This window comes from Carassius gibelio, chromosome B12 (genome assembly GCF_023724105.1).
Source record: "Carassius gibelio isolate Cgi1373 ecotype wild population from Czech Republic chromosome B12, carGib1.2-hapl.c, whole genome shotgun sequence".
NCBI lineage: Eukaryota > Metazoa > Chordata > Actinopteri > Cypriniformes > Cyprinidae > Carassius > Carassius gibelio.
Genome location: NC_068407.1, coordinates 22,639,150 through 22,661,263, shown reverse-complemented (window position 1 = coordinate 22,661,263; position 22,114 = coordinate 22,639,150). Strand labels below are relative to the sequence as shown.

At 39.7% G+C, this 22,114-nt stretch overlaps 1 protein-coding gene across 1 annotated transcript in view; it reads right to left on the bottom strand.

The window, feature by feature from the left end:
* Positions 1 to 11,159: 11,159 nt before the first annotated feature.
* Positions 11,160 to 22,114, bottom strand: part of LOC127969335 (low-density lipoprotein receptor-related protein 2-like) — a 36,939-nt gene continuing 25,984 nt past the window's right edge. Inside the window, exon 31 of the mRNA XM_052571209.1 lies at positions 11,160 to 11,202. Within this exon, the coding sequence (XP_052427169.1) occupies positions 11,160 to 11,202 (43 nt within the window). The remainder of the gene's footprint in view (positions 11,203 to 22,114) is intronic.

The window sequence follows — 22,114 nt, the reverse complement described above, 5'->3', positions numbered from 1 at the left end:
GATGTAATTAAACTGATGAAGCCATTATTCTGAGATTAATTTCACAAAAATGTTAATTTGTTTAAACTCATTAAGGTGAATAATCATAATAGTTATAATCTTTCTACATCTATTTTAATATTACGTAGTTTGTTTGTAAATCTTTTATTCAGGGCCGCTGCTGGCCAAATGGGTGCCCTAAGCAGGATTGTATTGTTGTGTCCCGCTGTCCCCTTCCTCAAATATTATGAAAAATAAATAAATAATAATAATTACAATTGTAGCTGTAGACAAATATGGATATAACTTTATTAATATAGTTGTCTTACTGATTTTATAGTATCAAGCATTCAGAAATCATACCTAAGAAAATTAAGCAGTTTTACAATGATAAAACTATGTTGTTGTTTTTTTAAGGGCTTATGTGGCCTTTGGTTCCCTTTGCAGGTGTGTGTAATAACATGTTATGTACATTAATTGTTTATTTGGTATTAGCCTACATTATGTATTTTAACAGTGTTCATAACCAATCATTATTGCATCATTGTCTTTTGTATAATGCATTTTAAGTCTTTTAAAGGATATTGATGGCTTAGGTCTGTTTTTAATAACTAAATTAATAATAATAATAATAATAATAATAATAATAATAATAATAATAATATCTTAACACTTTTTTGTAAATTATTAATTGAATGAACAAAAACATGGTTAATTTGCATTCCTGTTAAAATCATGGCTAATTTTTGTAAGTGAACAAGGAAAGTCAGAGAGAATATTTTTACATATATAATTTACATATGATTTAGAGTTAATTTTAATAAATATATATTAAAAAAAATTTAAAGGTGTGCATTATAGTTGATACCTAGATGAACAGATTACAGTTGTTTATATTAATATGATGTCATTCTCAAATGCTATTGACGTTAGAAAAGTGTATACTAATATCGCATGCAACTTTTTAGAGACGGTGCCAAAGTTTTCGAATATTGTACGTCCAATGTCAAATCCACATGCTAAGTTTTATTTTTCTCTCTGCAACAGATTGCTGATGTCTTTTCACGGGCATCAGTTATGATCAATTGCATTCAGCCACAAACATGTGGTGCTGGTGCTAGCGGTCGTGATATCATATCATATCAAATGATGCAAATGATTATTTACGGCAGGAGTCGGCAACCTTTTTGGCATGATGTGCCATGTTTAATTTTTCTGGTTAACCACTGTGTCAACACCCCCCACCCACGTTTTAATGTATTTAAATGGTACATACACATTTTTTAAATGATAAGATAAAGAAACAGTTTGATGCAAATCATTTCTGAATATTTTTTAATAAATTGTTTTTAAACTTACAAAAATAAAAATTAATAGCAGACACACAGTGTGCCATATGTGTGTGTGTTAGTGTTTGACAAGGTCAATGCAATAAAACCATAGACTGTATAAAGATTAAAACAGCTGCTTTAATTTGTAACAGACACGTGTGACGGCTGGTGAAAAGACAGTCCGGAAACAATAGCGAGTTAACAACGTTTAATGAGATGATGAGATATAGTAGAAAGACGCACAAAGACGATGAGGCGGTAACACTCCAGGGAGACAATAGACGGTGAGAAGTCCAGACGGTGGTGGAGTGTAGGTGAGGAGTCCGGGTCTTGACGGCGTGAGGCAGCAGGAGAGAGTGGCACAGGAACTGCGGGAACAGAGCCGAAGGTAAGTGTCCGTGGCTAAGTGATCGTTCGGAGAGTGGATGAGGTTCTGGGGAAACACAGACATCCAAACGCAAACTACACAGAAGCCAGACGGGGGTAAACACAATGACATGAAACAACGATCTCACAAACACAAGACCTGAGACAAGCCATTATATAGGAGATGGGTAATGAGTGGCAGCTGTTGCTGATACAATTAACGGAGACGCCCACAACTAATCAGTGCAGACGCAGAACACACAGAATCCACCACAAAGTGTAAACAACCCGAGATCACGGTTTACCAACCGTGACAGTACCCCCCCTTCTAAGAACTCCTCTTGGAGTTCCCAGAAGGGCCTACCTGCTGATTGAATTCATTAATAAGGGAGTGATCCAATATGTCCCTAGCAGGTACCCAACTCCTCTCCTCCGGACCATAACCTTCCCAGTCCACCAGATACTGGAATCCTCGTTCCCTCCGTCTCGAGTCCAGAATACGATTAACCGAATTATGTCGGTTCCCCATCTACGAGACGCGGCGGCGGGGGAACCGGAGTAGGCTGATTAATACGTGCATAAAACACGGGTTTAATTTTGGACACATGAAAGGCGGGGTGTATCCTCTTGTACGCAGGAGGTAGTTTGAGGCGGACTGTCACCGGACTAATGATCTTGGTAATAGTGAACAGGCCAATAAATTTGGGAGCTAGTTTATTAGAAACGGATCGCAATGGAATGTTACTGGTAGAAAGCCACACTTTTTGACCCAGGACGCATACGGGAGGCTTTGACCGGTGGCGATCGGCCTTGGCCTTAGTGCGCTCCCTCACCCAGAGCAGAGTCTCACGGGCTCTGGTCCAGGTGCGGTGGCAACTCTGGACAAACGTGAGCGGAGGGGACCGCGACTTCAGATTCCAGACTGGGAAACGCTGGTGGCTGGTACCCTACACTACACTGAAACGGAGAGAGGCCCGTAGCTGACACTGGCAACGAGTTGTGGGCGTACTCCACCATGGAGAGTTGTTGACTCCAGGAAGAAGGATTCTTGGAGACCAAACATCTCAACGTCCTTTCTAAGTCTTGGTTGGCTCGCTCAGATTGTCCGTTGCTTTGGGGATGATAACCCGACGACAAGCTAACTGATGCTCCTAATAACTTGCAAAACTCTTTCCAAAATTTGGATATGAACTGGGATCCCCTGTCTGAAACCATGTCTACCGGGAGGCCATGGAGCCGAAAGACGTGATCTAAAACAGTAACCGCTCTCTCCTTGGCTGTCGGTAATTTGGGCAAGGGAATGAAATGTGCCGCCTTCGAGAACCGGTCCACTACAGTCAAAACGACTGTCATGCCGTTAGAGGGCGGGAGGGCGGTAACAAAATCTAGAGCGATATGTGACCAGGGTCTCGAAGGGACAGACAGCGGTTGAAGGAGCCCATCAGGAGGTCGGTTAAATTACTTATCACTGGCACAAACTGAACAAGCCAAAACAAAATCGCGGACGTCGCGAGCCATACGTGGCCACCAGAATCGTTGTCTAACCAACCCATTAGTTCTACTTATCCCTGGATGACAAGCCATGTTGGAACAATGACCCCACCGGACAACTTCGGACCTTAACTCCTCCGGCACAAATAAGCGGTTCGGTGGGCAACCGGACGGAGGCATTACCCCTTCTAAGGCCGTCATGACCTTCGACTCGACCTCCCATACGAGTGCTGAGACTACTAATCTCTCAGGCAAAATACACTCGGGAGTAACGGGACGGGCGGAGGGATCAAAAAGACGTGACAAAGAATCGGGTTTAACATTTTTGGAACCCGGGCGGTACGATAGGGTAAATTCAAAACGGCCGAAAAAAGTGCCCACCGAGCCTGCCTGGAATTGAGTGTTTTAGCAGTTCTAATGTACTCTAAATTCTTATGATCGGTCCAAACAATAAAGGGAACCCCTGAACCCTCTAACCAGTGGCGCCACTCCTCCAACGCTTATTTGACCGCCAACAACTCTCTATTGCCAATGTCATAATTATGTTCGGCAGGAGATAATCGATGAGAGAAAAATGCGCAAGGGTGGACCTTATCATCTGAAGCAGCACGTTGGGACAACACTGCTCCTACCCCCACGTCTGATGCATCGACCTCCACCACGAACTGCCGTGTGGGATCAGGGGCGACAAGGATGGGAGCCGAAACAAAGCGGTTCTTCAGGTTAGAGCACGCAGTCTCAACTGCGTCAGACCACCTGAACGGAGTACTGGGGGAGGTCAAGGCTGTCAGAGGTGAGGCTAGTTGGCTGTAATTGCGAATAAAATGCCGATAGAAGTTGGCGAACCCCAGAAACCGCTGTAGGGCCTTACGGGAATCTGGAGATGGCCAATCTATCACAGCCTTTACCTTGTCAGGGTCCATTCGTATTCCCTCAGACGACACGATAAACCCTAGGAAGGGGACCGACTGTGCATGGAATACGCACTTCTCCGCCTTGACAAAAAGGCCATTCTCTAATAACCCCTGGAGCACTTGTCTGACGTGTTGAACATGTTCCTGGAGAGATGAAGAAAAAATCAGTATGTCATCCAGGTAAACATATATAAACTGATCTACCATATCTCTCAACATGTCATTCACGAGTGCTTGAAAAACCCCGGGCGAGTTGGAGAGCCCGAACGGCATCACCAAATATTCAAAGTGCCCTCTAGGGGTATTAAAGGCAGTTTTCCATTCATCCCCCTTCCTGATGCGGACCATATGATATGCGTTACGTAAATCCAATTTTGTGGATACAGTTGCTCCCTGCAACCTCTCAAAAGCTGAAGACATGAGTGGTAATGTATAAGTATTCTTAATAGTAATGTTGTTCAGCTCTCGGTAATCAATACAAGGTCGCAGAGAACCATCCTTCTTACCCACAAAAAAGAACCCCGCCCCCACTGGAGAAGAGGAAGGACGGATGAACCCAGAGCCTAGGGAATCATAAATATATTTCTCCATGCCTCCCTCTCAGGAATAGAAAGAGAGTATAACTTGCCCTTAGGCGGAGATTTACCTGACACTAAGTCTATGGCACAGTCGTAGGGACGATGCGGAGGAAGAGAAGCAGCCCGGGACTTACTGAACACTTCCTTCAGGTCCAGATACTCAACGGGCATGTTTGGCAAAGCCATGGTCTCCTTCTGTAAGACAGAAACAAGAATAACTGGACAAGCAGAAACCAGACAAGACTCATGACATCTTTCACTCCACAATGTGACATTGTTAGAACCCCATTCCACTCGTGGATTATGTTTGGACAACCAGGGGTGACCTAATACAATGGGAGCAACAGGGGAGTCCATTAGGAAAAAGGATATGGTTTCTTGATGGTTGCCAGATGTGATGAGTGTGATGTTATCAGTATGGTGGGTGACGTGAGGCAGTTCCTGGCCGTTGAGTGCGGTGACATGGATGGGGAGAGACACAGGAAGGACAGGAATCTTCAAGTGATGTGCCAGTGAAGAATCCATGAAGTTACCTTCGGCTCCGGGGTCCAGAAGGGCGTGACACTCGTGATGTTGATTTCTCCACCGCAGTTTCACCGGAAGGAGGGTCGATGATGTAGGTGAGGACTTCTCAGCGGAGATCCCACCCGATAGTAGCCTCAGGTTTACTACCGGGCTGGGTCCTTTAACCGGGCATGAGTAGATGTTATGGTCAGCATCTCCACAGTATAAACATAGTCCTTGGGACCTCCGCCGTTCCCTCTCCCTCCGGGACAGCCGAGCTCGACCCACCTGCATGGGCTTGGGATCGTCGACAGAACCGACCATGTTCTCTCGACTCAAGCGCCCCCTACCAGGAGAGAATGGAGGTCTGGAAGGACTGTGTTGGCGGCGCAGGCGAGTAAACCTGGCCTCCACCCGCAACGCCAGGTCTATGAGTTCGTTGAGAGTAGGGGGCAGCTCGAGGAGGTAGATCTCCTGCTGAACACGGTCGGATAACCCATGCAGGAATCTATCCCACTGCGCAGCCTCGTTCCACTGGCACGCGGCCGCCAGGGTACGGAACTCGATGGAATACTCGGTGACAGATGAATGTCCTTGCCGGAGTTCCGAGAGGCGATGGGCGGCCTCCCTGCCGGTCGTGGCCCGGTCGAAGACTCTCTTCATTTCGTCAGATAGGAGGTGGAACGAGGCACAACACGGATGTTGATTTTCCCACACCGCCGTTCCCCATAAGGCTGCCTTGCCCGATAAAAGGGTGAGCGTGAACGCTACCTTGAATTCTTCAGTGGCGAAAGTGCGGGGCTGCAGGGCAAAATGCATAGAGCACTTGTTAAGGAATGTTCTGCAAAAAGTTGGCTCACCAGCATAATTCTTTGGTGTGAGAGACCCGGGTTCGAATCCACTGAGAGGCACCAATGTGTCCCTGAGCAAGACACTTAACCCCTAGTTGCTCCAGAGGCGTGTGACCTCTGACATATATAGCAATTGTAAGTTGCTTTGGATAAAAGCGTCAGCTAAATAAATAAATGTAAATGTAAATGTAAATGTTGGTTGAGATCGTTCTGTGACGGCTGGTGAAAAGACAGTCCGGAAACAATAGCGAGTTAACAACGTTTAATGAGATGAAGTCAACAACACTCTGCTTTGTCTTCTCCATGTTCAGAGAGATTGTTGTCACTGCACCACTTGGCCAGGCGGCTCACCTCACTCCTGTAGTTTGTCTCATCTTTTTTTGCTAATGAGACCCACCACAGTCGTGTCATCCGCAAACTTAATAAAGAGGTTGGAGTTGGGTGACGTTGTGCAGTCATTTGTTGTGAAAATGTGCACTATGCACATACATACAGTCAGTACACATAGATTATACATTATACACAGAATGTACATGTTCTACATTATGTAAACATGTATATGCATAAAAATATGCTAAGGTGCAACAGAGTGTACGTGAACTGGATACAGAAATGTCATGGATGTGCTTTGGATGGTATCCAGCGGTAACGTGTAGGGTATTCTAGTAGTGCAGTGTGTATGTATAGTCCAGTGTTGAAATGTTGAACTTAAAGTGCAGTGTGTGGCATAACCATATTGTGGGAGTATGCTGTAGTGTGTATAAGTACTTACTGTTCATCAGTCTGATAGCCTGAGGGAAAAAGCTATCCCTCAGTCGGCTAGTGCGGGATCGGATGCTACAGAGACGTCTTCCTGAGGGCAGCAGAGAGAGCAGTCTGTGGGAGGGGTGGCTGGAATCACTGATGATCCTCCGGACTTTCCTTATACTCCGCCTGTGTTAGATGTCCTGGAGGCAGGGGCGGGTCTACGTGGTGGCCAGGGGGGGCACCGGCCCCCCCCTGAAATTCGATTGGCCACCCCAGGTGCCCCTCCTATAAGATGTCTTGTGATTGATTCATTTTATGGCAAATCAGTCTATAGACTCTACTGAAGTTCGGGATTCAAAGAAGTGCAGCGTCTTCAGAGAAACAACGCTCGTCGCGATCTTAGACTTAATTAATTAATTCTTGACCTGGGTCTTCAGTCTGTGATTAACTCACCTCGTGTCTGACAAGTCTTCGGGTTCAAATCATTCCTTAATCACGTGACAGACCCATGCGCTATTTCTGACATTTCTGTCACTGTGTTTTTGTTACTGTTTCTTGAGGATCTGTGATGTTATTATTTTATAAATAAATAAAACCTTTTAATAAATAAAATATTGATTAATTTGTCTTTTTGACTGTCTATCAGTAAATAAACACTAGGCTATATAATAATCTAATAATCGAATAAAGTATTTATAGCCTAGTTTAATTTTTAATCCATTTTTAATAATATATGTATAAGATGCTTGCTCAAAAAGGACATAATGACATAAATTAAAAGCAAACAACATTTTGAATCCTAAACAAGTAACACTACAGTTCTATAGTCTAATCTGAAGGTTGAACTCAAAAGATATAAATCATACAACACGGTCATTTTTGAAGATTAGAATCCACTGTAAAAAAAAAAAAAAAAAAAACAATCAAAGTGATGTCGCCGTCATAGAGACGACTTGTTCTTCCCTAGTCACATTAAAGATTCGTCGTTCAAGAACGACACATCACAAGACACCAAACAAAGAGCTGGTAGGTAACCTTTATGTATGGTTTAAAATGTTTGTATGGTTTTCTCAGATCAATGTTTTTACCCCGTCAGGCTCTGCTCGCGTTGGTCGTGGTTGATTTCAATCGAATGTTCAGTCAACGTTTAATAAAACACAATAAAACTAAAATACGATGGGGGGCTATCAAACAATAAACATGTCATGTTGATTTGCATATTTTGTATCAGTTTATTTTGTGACAGTGACCACATATAGCAAGATTGCACCAAATGACAATATGCACAGAATGTTCCAGAATAATATTTGTCTGGTGACACGTTACTTGTTAATGCATGAGAGTAAGTCAGTTAGAGAGTCAGTTAAATTGTCAGGCCTAACTTAGCCATTTACACATGAAATGTTGTGGATGCATTCTGTGCATTTCATTTACAATTTGAATTTTTTTTTTTGAGATTGAGAAAAACAGACACACATAAGTGTTTCTTTTGAAGGCAGGGAAGAGAGCAGTGGCAAGCCATGAAAAGAAGTAAAGATATAGGGAGTTTCTTTCAATGAAAAAAAAAATATATATATGTATTCTCAAATTTAACTTAATGGATATATACAGGGATGACAAAAACTAAAGTAATCAAAAATTTGCTTTATTACTGCATTTGTTTACAAGTAACTTATTCAAGTTAAAAATAATAATAAAATCAATAGGATATACATAATACACTTTAGAATTTCGCTTTTTTTTATGGGGGGGCAGTGGCGGCCACCCCATTAGGTGGCAGTGCCCCAGCATGGCCCCCCCACTGAAAATGCTCTAGACACGCCCCTGCCTGGTGGGAGGGAAACTCACCTCCAACAATGACCTTTGGATGTTCGTAGCGATTGTAAGATCACCTTCTATGTGTGTGACTTGTATACCAAATCAATATTTACCTGTTTCCTTAGTTTGGAATTTGGTTCAAATACAGTTCAAAAATTATATCTTCCAGTACAGTATATTTTCCAGTGTATGCGTAGCTTTTAACTAAATTGACTTACAAAATGATGTTTTGTATTTTTATTTTTTTAATAGTTAATTAATCTAATGTTGTAGTAGCTATTTGATAAAACATTTTTAATTCAAATTAAGTTGTTAACTTATCCACTTTGCCTGAATAGAATGGGTATGTCTTCCTTGATCATTACAAAATTATAACAAACTGTATAAAACAATTAATCTACATAACTATGTAAGTATATATTACACACATATCAGTTAAATTGCTATCCTGAGGCTGGTTTATACCTGAGTATACCCTACCAGTGTAAGTAGTGTTATAATGTATAGTAAATATTAATTCATATTAATTTATTTATTTGTAAAAAAAGAAAATAAATAAGAATACTGTGCTTACAAATTAATACATTCAATAGTTAAATGTCATTATGCAGCATCAGAGTGGGCGGTAGATGGGTTGGTCAGTCTGATCCAGACACTGTATAAATGAAAGGACAGTAAGGAGAGCAGAACAACTCCTAACAGGAAGAGGCTCACACATGGCCTATGAGACAGAGGATCATGAGATTCAGTACTGCTTTCCTGCCATCAACTCATCATGTATCAAGGGAAAACACTCCAGTCATGAATACAATATCATGTATATGTTTTTTTCATTGCTGTCAGTGTGGACTGTGTTTCTGAACCTGCTGGTGATCATCTCCATCTCTCACTTCAAGAAGCTTCACACTCCAACCAACCTGATCATTCTCTCTCTGGCTGTGGCTGACATGCTTGTTGGACTTGTGATGCCCTTAGAGGCCTTGAGGCTTATTGAGATGTGTTGGTACTTTGGAGATACCTTCTGCGGACTTTATTTAATATTTATTGCAGTGCTTTTCTCAGCATCTCTTAGTAATTTAATTTTAATTGCTGTTGATCGTTATGTGGCACTGTGTCACCCTTTACTGTACCAACAAAAAATTACTACAACTAAAACTTTGATTATCATATGCATCTGCTGGATGTGGTCTTCAGCATACAATGTTTCATTCATAACAGATAACAGAAATTTTTATCCATCAAGCAGAACACATGGGTGTTATGGAGAGTGTCCCTTTATGGCTAACTCTGCCTGGAGTATGGCTGATTTGTTATTGTCTTTCCTGCTTCCTTGTACTGTGATTATAATTTTATATCTGAAGATATTTTATGTTGTACATCAGCAAGTGAAAGTCATAAACTCTCTGATGAAGAGTGGTAAATGTATAAAGGAAGGTTCAGCGAGGAGGAAATCTGAGAGTAAAGCTGCCCTGACATTAGGAATCATTGTGAGTGTTTATCTGCTTTGCTATATTCCGTACTACATCTTATCTCTAGCATTGAATACAGTAATTTCTTTCAAAATTGTAAGATTTCTAATATGGATTGTGTATATTAACTCAGGCCTGAATCCTCTGGTCTATGCTTTATTTTACCGTTGGTTTAAAGTGTCAGTTAAACACATCTTAACTCTTAAAATCTTGAAGACAGCATCCTCTCTTATTGACATTTTTACAGATTATAATCAGAGTTTATAATAGATAATAATTGCTGTGGGATTTTGTTCTATGGAGTAAATTAAACTGTCTGACTTGAACTTGGGCAAACTGAGCAGCAGTCACTGAGTTGGTTACCATTAACAAAACTTACTGATGATTAAAAGAATGTTATCGTCCAATCATTATCAATATTTACATAGTCTGATAGTAGTAAATTTTTCTTTGTCACACGTTCCGCATTGTCCTGCAAAATTTAGTGACCAAAAGAGCAGTATCCGAGAAGTCACCATAAAAGCGAGCCTGTAGACCATGCACCAGCGCCTCATTTTCAATCTAAAACATGCAGTGCTCATGTTTATATTATGAAATTATGGCATTTTGATTTTAATAATCACATTAAAGACCTCTTCAAATTATAAGATGTTTGTTATATAATTTAGGACTTTTTAAAACATAACAAAAGATATTTTACAGATGCACACATCTATTCTTAGCAGCAAATATTGAAATGCTAGCACTGTTGTGTTCTATTACTGTAGTCTGTGTGCTACAGTCAGTGGCTGTTGGAAACCGTAATACTGTACTACAGAGACTCAGTATTACAGTACAAGGCTTAAATATGCACAAAGTAATTTTTTAATCAGAAAATCTATATTTTTTTTCTGTTGCTCTCCACAAAGATGGCCTAGGCTGTAAGAAGATCAGTAACACCCTGAAACTGAGTGGCAGTACAGTGGCCGGGGTCATACAGAAGTTTCCCAAGAAGGGTTCCACTTAAAACAGGCCTTGCAAGGGTCGATCAAAGAAGTCGAATCCTCATGCTGTGCATCAGGTACAGAAGCTGACTTCAAAAAACTAATGCACAGGTGCTGCCAGCATTGCTTTAGAGGTTGCAGAAGTGAAAGGTCAGCTTGTCATTGCTCAGACTATAGGCCACACACTGCAACAAGTCAGTTTGCACAGCTGTCATCCCAGAAGGAAGCCTCTTCTGAAGCTGGCTCACAAAAGCCTGCAAACAGTTTGCTGAAGACAATCTGTCCTAGCGCAAGTGTTATTGGAACCATGTCCTGTAGTCCAGCATATTTGGCGACACCCTGGTGAGGAGTACCAAGACAATTGTGTCTTGCCTACAGTCAAACAAGGTGGTGGTATCATCATGGTCTGGGGCTGCATGAGTGTGGTTGGTGCTGCGGAGCTGCGCTTCATTGAGGGAAACATGAATTCCAACATGTGCTGTGACATTCTGAAGCAAAACATGATGCCCTCCTTTTAGAAACTGGGTAGATTGGCAGTTTTGATGACCCCAAACACCACCAAGATGACAGCTGCCTTGCTGAGGAAGCTGAAGGTAATGGCTTGGCCAAGCATTATATATATTGACACTTTCACAGTTTTGACATGTTCACTTAGGGTGAAACTTCACTTTTGTGAGATACTGTATATATTGTTATAGATATACAGTACCAACACATAAAAACAAGTGGTAACACTTTAGTATAGAGACCAGTTCTCACTATGAATTAGTTGGTTATATACTACATATTGCAGGGCTCCAGACAAAAAAAACAACAACAACAACAACAAAAATCCATTGGCTCCTTTTAAGTGCATAGACTAAATGTGTTTTATTATTTATTTATTTTTTAAAATCATTAATATTTCAGTCATACTGTTGTGTGTTTATGTTTCATCTCCTTTTACAGAATCAGTTTTTAAATCTCTCTTGTAGATATTCTGGGGTCAATTAGAAATTCAGTCCCGTCTCTAAATCTTGTCCGCTTAGAAGCCCGAGTGATCTGTCTTAAAAAAAAAAAAAAAAAAAAAACTTTTAATGGGTATTATTTTTAGCGCTTGATTACAATTCCTGCAAAATTGTGCCTTGATTTATGTTTTTGAACTTCAACAAACAAGGGCTGTACTATAAATCGCTTGTGATTGCCATGCACATCTCATCAGTAAAGCTGGTACTGTGATTACTTGTAAAGTGAAAGTCATGACATTTGCCAAATATGGTAACCCATACTCAGAATTGGTGCTCTGCATTTAAAGGGGTCATATAATGCTACATGCACTTTTACAAGTTGTTTGAACTGAAATGTGTGTTGGCAGTGTGTGTACACAACCACCCTATAATGATACAAATCCACCAAGTGTTTTTTTTTTTTTTTTTTAAATCTTATTAAATGTTTTCCCCTTTCTCAAATCGAGCCATCTGACCATGTGACATCACACGGTCGGGGGCCCCTCCCATGATTATTTGATTGACAGCAGCGTTTCAGCACAGACTGGACCTCAGTCCCGCCCTGAGTGAGCCGAAAAGTGCCCTTGATCTACTTAAATGCGTTTATGTTGGCATGAATCATTAATGATCCAGCCTCACCTAAAGAAGCAGTGAGTATAATGCATTTAAATGATTCACTGCAAATCGCCTTTCCTTTTACAAGTGCACACACCGAGCAGTGAGAAGTGAACACACACCCAGAGAAGTGGACAGCTATATATCACCCAGGGAGCAACTGTGGGTTCAGTTACTTGTTCAAGGGCACTTCAGCCATGGGTCTTGAGGGTGGAAGAGAGCACTATTCATTCACTCCCTCGAACCTACCACTCCTGCCAGGGCCGAGACTCAAACCTGTGACCTAGAGGATACAAGTCCAACTCTCTAACCATTAGGCCACAGCTGCCCCACATCCTTTCAGATGGAAATTATTCAGATGCATTTAATAATACGATATATCGCGTTCATTGGATATTGCACAGCTTGTCAGTGTTAGTGATTTATTAATGGCATTTAAGTTTCTGTTAATAGAGCATCACAGTCCCGCCCACAGCTGGTGCCGGAAGTAAAATTTCAATGAAATTTCTGCATTGACATTTGGGGTATAAGCCATAAAAACGTAACCATACATGGTAGACTTAAAACCAGCTACGGCTGTACTAAGCGAAAGTATATGCTCATATAAACGCAAAAGGATCATGGGGCACTAACTAAGTTTTGATATAAATGCCTTTTATTCGCGATGTCTTGGCTAAGTACTTCATTACCCACAATCCTGAACAATCCCACAATCCCATAGTGATGCATCTGATTAGTGGAGCTTGTGTAACCGTCTGGTTAAACCCCGCGAAGGGGGGAGACTGAAGATCAATAATAAAAAAAATAAAAATAAAAACCTGTGTTGCGTTTTTGCATGGTAGACTTATCAGTACAATCATGATCTCCTTGGCTGCCATGAGAGTTTTGCAGGGAGGTTGGTAACTTAGCTAGGCTACTGTAGCCTTCATATGGTATGAGTCATATCGAGCATTTTATAATGCCACTGTCAAAACAATATTTAGCCTAGGCATACCTTTTTGTGCATTTACTGAACATTTGTGTAATGGCAAGTTGGCAACGACATGTGTTGACGACTGAGCGGTGATTGCAGTCAGGTACAGCACTGCACCATGTTGCTGACGTTATTTTTAACCACTTTCACACACGCACATATATAAAATACACGATGAAAAAACACTATTTATTTACACGATTGTAAATTCACTACATTCACTATATAAAATAAAATTCACTGGAGGAAAAAGTTTGTGCGAGCGGCCGTCATCAGATTTGTAAGTCGCTCAAAAGGCTCGTTCGCGGTTGTGGCTTCAGTCGAATTCAATGAGGCGTGGTGGTTTATGGGATGAGTAGTTCCTGCGCTCTAAATGAAAATATGTACACAGTGAGGCGTGGTGGTTTATGGGATGAGTAGTTCCTGCGCTCGAAATGAAAATATGTACACAGTCTTGTACCTTTGACTTTTTTTGGATTTTCTCTTAATTTTTTCACTCTAAATGATATGTTATATGATTTTGAGTTCAGCCGTAGCTGGTTATCCTCACACATGCTCTAAAACTCTTTAGATACGGATTTTCCCTAAAGTCAATGGGAGAAATGAATGGGAAATTTACTTCCGGCACCAGAGCTCTCTCGGGCTGTGGGCGGGACTGTGATGCTCTATTCAGCGCATTGCACTAGTCAACTAAATGAATGTAACATGGCAAAGATGAATGCACTTTTGGAAGTTAAATGTAAGGGAAATGTAATTTTGGAATTTCTGTGGTCTAATGTGATATTGTTCTTCATCTTCTTGTTCATGATGAAATTTTATTTTATTGTTGTAATTAATTTTGAAATAAAAATTAATGAAAGTTTGAAACAGAAAATTGTGGTTTTCATCTTGCCAATTTCTTGGTAAATATATATATATATATTTTTTCTCAAATTAATCAAAGTGGATTTATTAAATTTTGGAGCCAAACACACACACACACACACACACATTCTAGCTGATTACTTTTTATTTAAAAATGTAACAAAACACAAAGCTTATTCTAATTATTTGATGGCAAGTGTGCTAAAAATAATATGAAGTTTAGAATCAGAATCAGAATCAGAATCAGAAAGAGCTTTATTGCCAAGTATGTTTGCGCATACAAGGAATTTGTTTTAGTGACATAAGCTTCCAGTACACAGAGACACCAACACACAGACAAAAAAAAAAAAAAAAAAATGTAGTCAAATAAATAAGTGTATATACAATTGTGCTATAAATGATAATGGGATAGGATTGAAAAAGATGCAGGGATGTACTAGGATGGAGGGGTAACAAATAAATATAAGGATGTTGCACTTTTGTTTGCATAAGCATAAGTGGGGAACATTTAACTGTTCATGAGGTAGATTGCCTGGGGGAAGAAACTGTTTTTGTGCCTTGCTGTTCTGGTATTTGCGGTATTTCAAAAATGGGGTGACTTGGATGTGAGGGATCCAGAGTGATTTTATGAGCCCTTTTCCTCACTCTGGATGTATACAGTTCTTGAAGGGTGGGCAGGGGAGCACCAATAATCCTTTCAGCAGTCCGAACAGTTCTCTGTAGTCTTCTGATGTCCGATTTTGTTGCTGAGCCAAACCAGACAGTTATAGAAGTACACAGTACAGACTCAATGACGGCTGAGTAGAACTGTTTCAGCAGCTCCTGTGGCAAGTTAAACTTCCTCAGCTGGCGAAGGAAATACAACCTTTGTTGGGCCTTTTTTACAATGGAGTCAATGTGATTGTCCTACTTCAGGTCCTGAGAGATGGTGGTTCCCAGGAATCTGAATGACTCCACTGCAGTCACAGAGCTGTTCATGATGGTGAGTGGGGAAAGTGCAGGGGGGTTTCTCCTGAAGTCCACGATCATCTCCACTGTTTTGAGCGTGTTCAGCTCCAGGTTGTTAAGACTGCATCAGACAGCCAGCTGCTCAACCTCTTGTCTGTAAGCAGACTCATCACCGTCCTGAATGAGGCCGATGACTGTAGTGTCATCTGCAAACTTCAGGAGCTTGACAGAGGGGTCTTTAGAGGTGCAGTCGTTGGTGTAAAGGGAGAAGAGCAGAGGGGAGAGAACACATCCCTGAGGGGCGCCAGTGTTGGTGGAGCAGCTGTTTGATGTGAATTTCCCCAGTCTCACTAACTGTTGCCTATCTGTCAGAAAGCTGGTGATCCACCGACAGATAGAGCTAGGAACAGAGAGCTGGGTCAGTTTGGTCTGGAGGGTTGTTGGGATGATGGTGTTGAAAGCCGAACTAAAGTCCACAAACAGGATCCTCACATAAGTCCCTGTTTTGTCCAGATGTTGCAGGATGAAGTGCAATCCTATGTTGATTGCATCATCCACGGACCTGTTTGCTCGGTAAGCAAACTGCAGGGGGTCCAGTAAGGGTCCAGTGATGTCCTTCAGATAACCCAGAACCAGTTTTTCAAACGACTTCATGACGACAGACGTTAGAGCCACAGGTCTGTAGTCGTTAAGTCCTGTTATCTTGGGTTTCTTTGGGATGGGGATGATGGTGGAGCGTTTGAAGCAGGAAGGTACTTCACACAACTCCAGGGATCTGTTGAAGATCTGTGAAAAGATGGGGGCCAGCTGGTCAGCACAGATTTTCAGACAGGCTGGTGTAACACCATCTGGGCCTGGTGCTTTTCTTCTTTTGTTCTTCTTGAAGACCTGGCGCACATCATCTTCACAGATTTGAAGAGTTTACACATTAATAGAATACAGCATTTAGACTAAAGATTTTGATCAGAAGAAGCCTTATTACTACTGATTATAAACTAGAATTGTTAACAAAATTGTTAATGTTCCACACACCTGACAGCTTAACCTTTTGTAGCTCACTCATGTTGTGTATTACTTTTTATGTCATTTTCGATTTCAACTGTAACAAATGTAGCTTGCGCTTTTAGCAGGTATACCATCAACACTGGGGTTTGGAAATATTACAAGTTTGAAACTTAACAGGAAATTATGGACATTTTTGGGAATTCATGGGAATTGGAAATTTTGGGAAATGTTAAAAGCTCTAATATACAAACACAAAAGCTGCCCATAACCCCTGGTCTAGGGACCTGTTTTCTTTATAATAATAGCATAGCAAAATATATTTTGGCAAACAATACAGTGGATCTGCCCTTCTGCTTTGGAAAGCATCAAATGATTACAATGCATTTTTACAGGGGTGAGCAATGTAGCCAAACACAGACATGTTTGTCAGTTTTTTTTGTACAGTGCTGAGTTCTATAATACTCATAACTTCTTTCTAACTGAGACATTTTTTAAAAAGTTTAATCGTGTGGTCATGTTCAAGTTTTTTTTAATTCATTTATTTAATTATTATTTTAATTTTAATTTTTGCCATAAACAATAATTTATTCAGAATTTAAATTAAACTTGTTTTTAAAAGTGATTTTTCATGCTTGACAAGCGGCCATGTACGAAAAAGACAAAGCTAACTACTACACTACATAGGAAAATATAATAATTTCAGAAGCACAGATATGATTGTACAACTGATCTGGTCTGTAAAAAAGCACTATAAAATTAAACAAACTAGTTAGTTTTGAAAGCTCACACACTTTTCCTTTTATTACATTTTTGTAAACCGCTTTTGGATTATTTTAATGGATTGATTATACATTTTTTAAATAATTCTTAAATCACTGACTTTGCAATAGAAAACAGTAGCTATTGCATCAGTGTGTGTTTGCCTGTGTTTGTTTTGCACCTTTATTGCACCTGAATGATTGATGCACTTGAGGATCACATCTGCATGTAGCACAAGTGTTAACAGCATGTATATGTATAATATATGTCATTGGAAATTAGAGTAGTGAGTATACTACACCCCCTTCAAAAATTTGATTAATGAGTTTGGCCTTTTGACCTCTACCCCTCCCAGACCACCCACATGGCTTTGTCCTTTTGACCTTTACCCCTCCCCCACCAGCATGGCTTTGACCTTTTGACCTTTTAATGGTCACAGCTGTTGTTACAACATGTGATATGACATCTGTTTGTAATAAATCATGTTCATATGTCATCAGCCAAGAAATTACTCAATATTTACAACATCCGTAAATAATCGGCAGCTGTGATATGTCATCTGTTTAGTAATATATCATGTCATTAGGGATTATACCAATGACTAGTGTTACAGTCATCTGTTTGTAAAATCCAGAGGCAGGTGTCCTCTAGGTGAAAGAGAAATCTTGTCTGTGCTTCACCATCAGGCCACAGGTGAGCTTAGGGTGAAAGATTTTATGGCCTGTCACTTGAGGCAGGGTTTCCCCAGCAGCCGGCGGCATTGGATTGCATTCGCTTAGATAAATACGGGCCCCTTGAATTTCTCAGGAAATAAGAAAAAGACCTGTGAAAAATACATAGACATGGGCTTCTTATACTCACTTAAAACCCAGAGAAGGATTTGGAAGAAGAGATGATGGAAAGGCTGACTTTGGTGCAGAGAAAGCCGCACAACAGTAATTTGTGCTTGGCGAGGTTTCTCCTTGAAAATACGGACAGCGTGTTGAGATGAATTAATCAAGAACAAGAGAATGTGAGCTCATATCATAATACGAGTGGATTTACCCCCAAATATAATCTGCTGACTTTATAAATCGTTTCACAGGGATATAATAAAACTTTTAAAATATAATCCTGATAATTAAATGTAGCTAAAACAATCAATAAAGAAGTTGTATAATAAAAGTTTTAAATAAAAATCATAATAATTAAATAGAAATAAAACATTCAATAAAAAAGATGCATAATGAAGGTTTTAAATAAAATCTTAATAATTAAATGGAAATAAAACAACCGATAAATAAACTGTATAATGAAGGTTTTAAATTATATATATTTTTAATGTTTTTAATGTTTTTGAAAGAAGTTTCTTCTGCTCATCAAGCCTGCATTTATTTGATCAAAAATACAGAAAAAAACTGTAATATTGTGAAATATTATTACAATTTAAAATAATAGTTTTCTATTTGAATATACTTTTAAAACAATAATTTATTCCTGTGATGCAAAGCTGAATTTTCAGAATTGAATTACTCCATTCGTCAATGTCACATGTAACATCCAGTCTATCACATGATCATTTAGAAATCATTCTAATATTCTGATTTATTATGAGTGTTGGAAACAGTTCTGAATAAAAGGTTAAAAAGAACTGCATTTATTCAAAATAAAAAAAAACATTTGTAATAGTATATATTCTAATGATATAATTTCTTTACTATCACTTTTTATCCATTTAACACATCCTTGCTGAATAAAAGTATTTATTTTATTTAAAAAAGGAAAGAAAGAAAAAAAATACTGACCCCAAATTACTGATCACTGTATATTGTTATTACAAAATATTTATATTTTAAAAACATAGCTTTTTTTTTTTTTTTTTTTACTTTTTATTCATCAAAGTATCCTAAAAAAGTATCACATGTTCTGAAAAAATATTAAGCAGCAGAACTGTTTCCAACTTTGATAATGAATCATCATATTAGAATGATTTCTAAAGGATCAGGTGATAATGATCCTAAAAATTCACCTTTGCATCACAGAAATAAATGATAATTTAAAGTATAATAAACTTAAAAACAATTATTTAAAATTGTAATAATATATCACAATATTACATTTTTTCTGTATTTTTGATCAAATAAATGCAGGCTTGATCAGCAGAAGAAACTTCTTTCAAAAATATTAAAAATAGTAATGTTTCCAAACTTTTGGTCTGTAATGTATATATTAATAAATGTTTCCTCTTAGTACTCGATTAATATTGTATCCCCCAAAACATGCCCCTCTCTTTCACCCCTCTCTTGGACTCTGTATGTGTGTGTGTGTGTGTGTGTCTTAGACTCAGCCGCTCCTGTCAATTTTGTGAGATTCAATTCACATCTCTTTACATTGTACCCTTGTGCTAAAAAATCTGAGCGCTCCATATGACGTGACTCATGATCATTTGCCATTTTCCCAGGTTATTGATCAGTGATATGCCGTATATGCATCTGTGGACCACATGCTTGGGTATTCCGCTGCATTCATGTCTCTCTTTCCACCAACACGCTTTCTTGAAGATGACGCATCTAGAACATATTCAACAGTTTGAATCACTTGAAAGTGTTCCTTGTAAAAAATTGTCCGTTTGTATTCTGTGCAAGGGTGACCACCCATCCTGCGTAGCGCGTGCGCGCACAGCGTTTGAAGCCAAATTCATGCGTCCCACAAATTGAGACTGTGTCACGCATAATCAATGCTTGCTCAAAAAAAGTGTGCTCATCTATATCTGGTGTCATCAACCCGTCGATCACGGTCGAAAAGTCGATCTTGGAAGCATTTTAAGTTGGTCGCAAAGATTTTTCAAAATCTGAGAAAAAAATATGCGAGCCTCCGGTGCGAGTTGGGAGGTGCAAGTCTCCGCTGACTGCGCGCGCACCTCCCGAAACAGACTGCAACTGTTTTAGACTGAAAATCAGACCATACAACTGATTTAGACGCGGGTGCCGGTGTGATGAGATGTACTAATATCCGTCTGCTCGGGCATGATTGTTTTAGGCCCGTAATTGATTGATTATTGAGGTAATATTGATGGCACGGTTCGCTGAAAAAAAAAAAAAACCTCAAACTCAAACCGTTTCTGTTGATGCATGTGCATTCTGGCAGTTTAAATCTAGATTAAAGACCCATCTCTTTAACCTGGCTTACACATAACATACTAATATGCTTTCAATATCCAAATCCGTTAAAGGATTTTTAGGCTGCATTTAATTAGGTCAACTGGAACCGGGAACTTCCCATACCACCCGATGTAGTTGCTGCATCATTAGAAGAATGGCACCTACGCTAATATTAGTATGTTTCTCTCTTATTCCGAGGTCACCGTAGCCACCAGATCCAGTTTGTATCCAGATCAGAGGGTCACTGCAGTCACCCGAATTTGTATTTTACCTGAGAAATTAGTGGTCTCAGCACTCGTATGGGAGGTTGAGTCGAAGGTCAAGACGGCCTTACAAGGGGTAATGCCTCCGTCCGGTTGTCCACCGAACCGTTTATTTGTGCCGGAGGAGTTAAGGTCCGAGGTCGTCCAGTGGGGCATTGTTCTAATGTAGCTTGACAGCCAGGGATAAGTAGAACTTATGGGTTGGTTAAACAATGATTCTGGTGGCCATGTATGGCTCGTGACGTTCGCGATTTTGTTTTGGCTTGCTCAGTTTGCACCAGTGGTAAGTCATCTAACCGGCCTCCTGATGGGCTTCTTCAACCGCTGTCTGTCCCTTCGAGACCCTGGTCCCACATCACTCTAGATTTTGTTACCTCCCTCCCGCCCTCTAATGGCATGAGGGTCGTTTTGACCGTAGTGGACCGATTCTCGAAGGTGGCACATTTCATTCCCTTGCCCAAATTACCGACAGCCAAGGAGACAGCAGTCACTGTCATAGATCACGTCTTTTGGCTTCATGGCCTCCCGGTAGCCGTGGTTTCTGACAGGGGATCTCAATTTATATCCAAATTTTGAAAAGAGTTTTGTAAATTGCTAGGGGCGTCAGTTAGCTTGTCTTCAGGCTCTGTAAATTATAACTATTATGATTATTTAACTTTATGACTTTATAGCAATTGCAGTTTTTTGTGTGAAATTGTTATCAGAATGATGGCTTTTTTAGATTAATTACAATTGATCTTCTCTAAAAATATTAAATATAGAGGATGCTGGCTGAAATATTTTCAGAGTTAAAATTAGTTTAACTGTCTTTTTAAACCAGGAGTAAAATAAAGCATAGACCATAGGATTCAGACCTGAGTTAATATACAAGACCCACATCAAAACATTTATGGTTGTGGAAGAAACTGCTGATATGAAACAGATATAGTAAGGAATCCAACAAAGCAGATAAACTGTGACAATGATTCCTAATGTCAGAGCAGCTTTGCTCTCAGATTTCCTTTTCACTGAACCTTCATTTATGCATTTGCCACCCCTCATCAGGGTGTTTATAACTTTCACTTGCTGATGTACAACATAGACAATCCTGAAATATAAAGATATGACCAGGATACAAGGAAAATTAAAATAAAAATAAAATCTCCATAACACATATTTGTTTAGTGTGTAATGTCAAAATAACCATTATTAATTACAAAGACAGTTCTATAAGTTGAGGTGCAAACCCAGCTCAGACAGATGATTATCAATGTTTTGATCATGGTTATTTTCTGTGGATACAGTAAAGCAGTGGTTCCCAACCTTTTTAGAGGAATGTAGCCCCAAAACACTTTATCCTTCCTGAGTGTAACATCTAATTTACCTGTAAATAATAATATTTTTACTTCCTACAATAACTCATACTTGTCTTCGTTCAATATGTGTGTGACTTTTATTTTCACATCTTCACATGTCCAGACCAATTATACAAAAACAAAGATCACATTTTATATACATAGTAGCAGCCTACTCTAAATATGTTTAGACCTG